At 33.0% G+C, this 7,711-nt stretch overlaps 1 protein-coding gene across 1 annotated transcript in view; it reads right to left on the reverse strand.

Moving 5' to 3' along the window:
- The window catches only part of LOC108977795 (protein msta), a 24,471-nt gene extending 19,967 nt beyond the window's left edge, over positions 1-4,504 (reverse strand). The window contains exon 1 of the mRNA XM_018947706.1: positions 4,028-4,504. Coding sequence (XP_018803251.1) covers positions 4,028-4,374 — 347 coding nt within the window. The 5' untranslated portion in view covers positions 4,375-4,504. The remainder of the gene's footprint in view (positions 1-4,027) is intronic.
- Positions 4,505-7,711: the final 3,207 nt, after the last annotated feature.

Raw genomic sequence — 7,711 nt, forward strand, 5'->3', positions numbered from 1 at the left:
AACCGTTATGTGAATAAAACTATAATACTCTCGTTAGCAACATTGTTGCGAGAGTATAAAAATGCATATTTGTAAAACAGTTCAGAGTCCCACTTTTTCATGGAATGCTTCATAAAAACGATAAAATTAATAATTTCAAAATTAAAAAGTTTTRTTTGAAATTTTGCAAGTAGGAATCAGAAAATGTAATGCYAGCTGACGATTGATTACAATGCAGATTTGACAGTTAGTGTGCCATAAACTTTCGCCTGTCGAGATGCGCCGTAACATCACCGTCATTTTCATTATCATTGTATTCGGCATCTTTGTCATCTTCGTCGCCACGTTCGACATCGAAGTTCTTTGCTACTGCGCATACTTTTCAAATTCCGAAATATGTACAGTTTCAAATAACTTTCACTGCATGACAAACTTAATACGTTACAGATTGACAACAAATCGGCAGCTCTCAAACTGTTTTYTATGTAGATCAATTTCTGAACATAGCGCTCGTCGTATCCASTAAACTCCCGTAAGCAATTTCTGTTCAGTCTATCTCTTTCTTTTTCGAAAATGAATCTCCGTAGAGCCGTTATCCAATTTCTGCAAACTCGCCATGGTGTACAATTTTATTGCGTCACTTTATTTGTTCTGTAAATCATCGGACAAACGGACGGATAGACAGACAGTCACCCAGATTTCAACTTGTCTGGTCTTATTGATCATTTATATCTWTGTGGTGGTTAAGGTGTTAATAAGTAAAACACTATTTAAACAGCTACTTAATAATTACTTTATTCACTTACAAGTAAATCCGACTTCAAATATATTATGAATATGAATATAAATGTTTTATGTTGCGTGCGACAGAATACGTATGGTTTCGTCCGATGATCAAAAGGAATAGAAAGAATTAGAGAAGCTAATGTGAGGTGATTAATATTGTAACGGGATTAAATATTAGGTTATTTTCGGCTTGCACTCACTCGAAATGTTTGTCCTGACTTTCCAGGTGCTCGGAGACAACTGACCAGCCGCTCGTTCGTTAGCTAGGAACGCCCTCTACCGAATCCAGTCGGTGCGCGCACGCTCCGAATTAAGTGACTTCTGATTGCATTTATTGTTCACAAAATATTGGCATAGTTCAAATTTGCGTGTATGCACAAAAAAGGAGTTCTCCTAAATTTGTGCTATTTACAGTTGCGCCGACCAGTAAACTTACTTTTATCTACAAAAAGCGAATTCGTCTAAATTTGTGAAATGAACATATTTTGCACAAACTCAATAAAATTTAAACTCAAAAAATTTAGAATAGCAATAAATGGAATGAAATAGTGTAACAAAAACAAATTTAGTTGTACTTATATATGGATAAWGTTTTTGCTTAATATGTAGGTATGTCCCAGCTGGCACAATTAGCCGCCAAACAAAAGTTGTAAAAAGTAAATGGGCATTGTTTGGCCTAGAAACTTATTTAAAGACATGGGGAAAGCTAAAAGAATTGGAAGCTATAGCCTTCTTAATAGAATTATATATTCTGATGACATCATTGGCAGGTACATATTCTTTGAAATTTCTGGTCAAAATGGTTGATCCAAGAATATATTAGATGACCTTTTTTTGTTTTTTTGATTACGAAACTAATACCATATTCAGACCGAAAATTTGAAAGGATTAGATTACATTGAAGCTCCTCACTATTCAGCCCGTTCTCACTGCCGTTGGAAAGATGAAAAAACAGAATTCACATCGCTTAATATTTATCGAAAGATAACATTGTCATATAGTATTTTGTCATAAAAGCCATATTCTTTTAAATATTTTCCATATAATGGATGCATTTTTTCATTTGGGAAATCGATTTTCATGTAAAATTAGATTTCTTGCTTTAAAAAAAAGTTTGTTTGTTTACATTTTTCCYCTTTGTRGTGTCTAAATCAGCTGTGATAATGTAGCATATTTATAATGCTGAAAAGTAGATGGCGCAAAAACAGAGTCTCACAGAGAGATTTAGCGTGGATCAGTTTCAAATCATTTCGATGAAGTGATTTTGAACTGTCATTTTTGTATGGCGATAAATTTATAAGATTAGTGGGATACATGGTATAATTCAATGGCATAATCTAGGTGGATTCAAATTACGCAGAAGGTAGTAGATGAACCAATCTTCACCCAAAGATTATATAGTGGTATTCAGAGTATATTTGTAAGTAAAAAGCTCTGAAAGGTAATTTCTCATGTACATTTTTGGCTGCCAATATAGCTCGATTACTAAACGTGTTATGATCCAAGTAATTATTTTTTTCTTTGCCCTGTAAATACTCTCAATCGATTACTTTTTTGTAGAAACAACAATGTAGATTTTCTGGCAGAAATAATCAATTGTCAATCAATGTGTCTTAAAAATTCGTCATAAAAATAATTAAATATTCTAACGGAAATCACAACAAATTAGTTACACAGCACCACCTTGTAATCATCGATGATGAGAAAGAGTATCTTCCCGAAATTTGGCAGGAATTATTTTCAAAAGCAACGCTATAACCTTCGAAGAAATTGCTCAGGTCGTACAACTAGAGTTTATAGCAGCCATACAAATTGGACGATAGAAATAAAGCTCTTGTATGGAAAAAAGAAAGCTTCACAAAATTAGGGGCACGATTACGATTCTWTTGGYGCCGCGATTTAAGAGTATAATCTGAAAAAGGATAATCTCTTGATTAAAAAATATACCCTTCTCAGACTTACCGTTTACGAATTATTTGTATTTAAAGTTCCTCAATTTTATATGCAATTTTTTATTTTTTTATTTTTATTTACATGACAAATACCAGTGTTGCCACATATTTTGTTTTGTTCATATTTTTTTTTGTGTCGAACTACTTTTTGCACTTGCGGCCTTCGGCCGCGCTTCTAAAAAAAGAATCCTTGTCGGTCCAACACCGGGGTGTTCATAGTTCTCTTGTGTCGAACTACTTTTTGCACTGGCGGCCTTCGGMCGCGCTTCAAAAAAAAGAATCCTTGTCGGTCCAACAYCGGGATGTTCATAGTCGTCTTGTGTCGARCTACTTTTTGCACTGGCGACCTTCGGCCGCGCTTCAAAAAAAATAACCCTGGTCGGTCCAACACCGTGGTGATCATAGTTCTTTTTGGTTGAACTACTTTATGCACTAGCGGCCTTCGGCCGCGCTTTAAAAAAAAAAAAACCCTTCTCGGTCCAACACCGGGGTGTTCATAGTTCTTTTGGGTCGAACTACTTTCTACCTTTGGCCGCGCCTATATTAACCAAAAGGATAGAAATACTTAAAAACTTTGCATTCTATAAATTTTTTCTATTTATTATAATGCTATTACATATACACATATACATATATATATATATATATTTCTTTGAAAATTTATTTTATATTCAGACTTTTAAATTGTCAAATATGAAATAGAAAAATGTTTGATTATATTTTCAGGACACAAAGTATAGCAACACTGCTATTTRTCATAAATGTAAATACACAAATCTCTAGAAAGTTTGAATGTGCAAAATAGTTTTTAAAATATATTTATTATCTTAAAACATACAAAACTAGTGTAAATTTTTTTTATATTTGAATGTATACAGTGTAATTAAATATATATTAATTAAAAAATGTGTGAAAAGTGGGTTGAACATATTGAAATAACGAGGATTAAACATAAACATAAATATATCGTAAACAATGAGTCTGAGGAGGGTATATGTGTATACATTTTTTAATCCTGAGGACCTCCTCTATCCATCCGTATCATCAAATCGTGGCGCCAAAAGAATCGTAATATTGCCAAATTAGGCATGGATTACTGTGTAAAGCTTCAATCTCCGAAAACATTTTTGAGATCGGATCACTATAGCATATAACGGACATGCAAACTGAACGATCAAGTTCAAGTTGTTAAATAGAAAGAAATTGAACGTTTTAAGTTTTCTTGTGTGCGTCCGAATAAATTACAAAGGGGATAGTTTAATTGCTTTATTTTTTTGACAAATATAAATCAAATAAACTCTTTCACTAACCTTAAAGGTGTTATACAATCAAGTTGTGTACAAACTCCATCCTCGCTTACATTTCCCGCAAAGTGAACTTTAGCTTTGGTAAATATCTCACACTCACCCAGATGATTGGGTATATCAAAACAGGCACTACACAGTGGCCAATCACACCTTTCACAACGATCCAACGAATCACCATCTTCACCGAAAAATAAATCACGATAACAACCCAGACAAACAATACCGCTGTTCTGTTTGGGGCCAATCGCGAATGGATACTCCTCTACCACCATTTCACCCTTCTTTACAATTTCTGTAGTCACTAATGAACGACCCATTAGTGGATCCTCTACGATACGCCATTTAAACATAATTTCGGCTGCTCCGCTTTGGGGAGTATATATTAAAGATAATTCGTATAACTCAATTATTATTGATTTTCTAAATCGCAATATCAATTTTTATGTAATAGAAAATTTTAAAGTTGTAATCAAAAATAATAATTATATTGTTTTGGTATATTGAACCAATTTGTTCATTTTTAAAAAATCTCTCAACGAAAATATTAATAAAGTGTAATTGCTTGTATTAACTGATAGATGTGTTTCCTTGATTAAATACACTTTTCGATTAATACTTTTCTCAGGGAAAATACTCAGTGATGGGTTTTATATGTTAATAGTATTGCAACGATGTCATGTAACTGTGTATGTTTCTACAGAATTTTATTTTTAGTTTTGGTGTTTTGTGCACACATGAACTGTAGCCTAAATCGAGTCCGTTCTCTCTGCAACTAAATTTTACAAAAAAAGATGTTCATTAATTTATTTTTAAGTTTTACATCTACTATATATAATGTTCCTGCAAGAAATTTACTTTTCTGTTGATTTGAACAAAATTTTTTTTTTTTCACAATTTAGGAACTTATACATGCACACCTGCAAAGTAGTTAAAAGCGAATTATAGTGGTGACCGTTAAGACCGTTGTGTAAGTTTAATTTACGTTAGTGTTCATGTCATTTTCTATATTTAAATGTCACTAGAAATTTCTAGCATATTTTCCGAAAAGAAAAGTAAGTGAAAGTAAACACAACAAAGAAGAGGAGCGGAATTCACAAATATACATATTTTAATATATACATATATCACCACCTCAAAGTAAAGGTGTATACGGCAATTGTAAACATATATCCGTACTTGTATGTACATATTTGCTTTACATTTGACATTCAGAAAAAGCATAAATCATGATAGCTTTACGTTGCAAATTTAACTTGAAACATGTAATAATGTATATCGTCACTTGAAATACAAAACAACGTATCCACATTTTCGGAAATTTACAGTGGCATGAATTAAACGCGACATGAAATGGAACATGAGTGAACAAAATTTATAATATTGGTTAAAACTGGTTTATATCTGAGCGCAGAACCTAAAAATGTCCGACATAAATATGTAATATTATATATGTATGTAATTTGAAGTAATGAATCATAATTAATAAGACACTCAAATTAGAATTTTTTGATGATACGTTATTTTGCATTTCAGGGGACGATATGTACTCTTCAAAAAAAATTATAATTATATTTGTTAAAAGAAATTTCGATATGGTTATATTACTTTGACCACTTATTCTGGAAAATAGATGTTAAGTTGCTTTGCAAATAATAACCGACCGACATATTCAGCATAAAACTTGTTAGAACAAGTAAGGAAGGGCTAAKTTCGGGTGTCACCGAACATTTTATACTCTCGCATKATAAAGTGATAATCAAGATTTCAGGCGTGGTTGTGAACCGATTTCACCCATATTCGGTACATGTCATCAGGGTGTTAAGAAAATATTATATACCGAATTTGATTGAAATCGGTCGAGAACTTCCTGAGATATGGTTTTTGGTCCACGCCCATTTTCAATTAAAAAAAAAAGCCTGGATGCAGTTTCSTTCTGATATTTTTTCCGTAAAATTTAGTGTTTCTGACGTTTTTTGTTAGTCAGTTAACGCACTTTTAGTGATTTTCAACATAACCTTTGTATGGGAGGTGGACGTGGTTATTATCCGATTTCTTCCATTTTTGAACTGTATATGGAAATGCGTAAAAGAAACGACTCTATACAGTTTGGATGACATAGCTATAGTAGTTTTCGAGATATGTACAAAAAAGTTTGTAGGGGGCGGGGCCATGCCCACTTTTCCAAAAAAATTACGTTCAAATATGTCCCTCCCTAATGCGATCTTTTAACTTTCATTTTAATATCTTTATTTATGGCTTAGTTATGACACTTTATAGTGGGCCGATTTTGCCCATTTTCGAACTTAGCCAAGAAATATGTGTACCAAGTTTCATCACGATACCTCAATTTTTACTCAAGTTACAGCTTGCACGGACGGACGAACAGACGGGCAGACCTGATCACTTTTGTATATAAGTTAAGATAACCAAGGCAAATATAATGTTTACCACACTCGTTAACGAACTTAAGTAACCAGGTCAAATCTTTCGTTTTACCTAAGGGTTAAGATCCTATAAAAAAKTATAAATCAACAATTATAAAATGATGCGCGGCCTGCGTGCGTGGCATTCGCTGATTAGCCAGCATCACAAAAATACAACAAAACGGTCTTTTAGTAACAGTCGGATGTTCCCGCCAAAACAGGCGTCCTACCAAAGCAACAACACACCKTAAACTACTCCATCTAACAACAACTCCTAAGTTCGACTGGCCACGARTAAAATAACAACAACGCAGAGAAGAGGCTGAGCTTAGGCTAAGAGTAATGAAACCAAATTGTAAAAATTTAATTAGTAATCAGCAATAAAGCGAGCAACATCGCCATAAGTAARAACCTGCATTCTAATTAATTGGCGCCCAACGTGGGGCTTTTAAAGGACCTCCAGCAACTGGATAATCCAAGAAAATAGAAGAGAACCCCGCATCCTGATGAAACGAAGATCCTGAGGAATATTAATAATTTTGCATATAATTAAAACTTGTTCTGTAAGTAATAATTCAAATCATTCAATCATCATAAAAAAGTGAAAAAATTGTAAAGTGAAATTATTTGTGCAGTGAAATATTCACTTATTGAAAACCACATTCTACGTGAAATAAATTTGTGAAAAGAGAATATTGCCCCCTTAAAAATAAATATTTCAAAATAAAATAATAAAAAGAAAAACCTGTTTATTAAATTTGCTTTTTGTTCTAAGATAACCTCTTTTGCATGATAAATTGCACGTGGTGGAAGGCTGTTTTTAGTTGAAATTGTGTCATTTTTTTAAGTCTTTGCTTTATTTTCCCATCCAGTGAATCGTTTTTTTCTTTGAAACGGCCGCTTTCTCCAACCGCAAAAAAAAAAAAAAAAATAATAATAATAATAACTACATACTAAAAACTGCAATAATTCGCAAGTAATTTTGTTTAGAAATTAATAATTAAATATTTTTCTTACGAAAAATCCATTTGCTTTAATACCAATATGAGTATAAGTAGGGAGCAGGTGCTTGAGATAGTAAATGTCGTTACTGAGCGCACTAGACAAGCATTTGCTGAGCAGATAAGCCAAGTCACTTTAGCGCTAAATCAATTAGCTCCTCCCACTGCTGAGACTTATACGCCAGTATCTATCAATCCCTTTATTCCGGATAATAGCGCAAGTTTGGATTTAATAAAATCCCTACCTGAATTCAAAGGAGATT

The sequence above is a fragment of the Bactrocera latifrons genome, unplaced genomic scaffold (genome assembly GCF_001853355.1).
Source record: "Bactrocera latifrons isolate USDA-ARS-PBARC rearing strain unplaced genomic scaffold, ASM185335v1 scaffold_958, whole genome shotgun sequence".
Lineage (NCBI taxonomy): Eukaryota > Metazoa > Arthropoda > Insecta > Diptera > Tephritidae > Bactrocera > Bactrocera latifrons.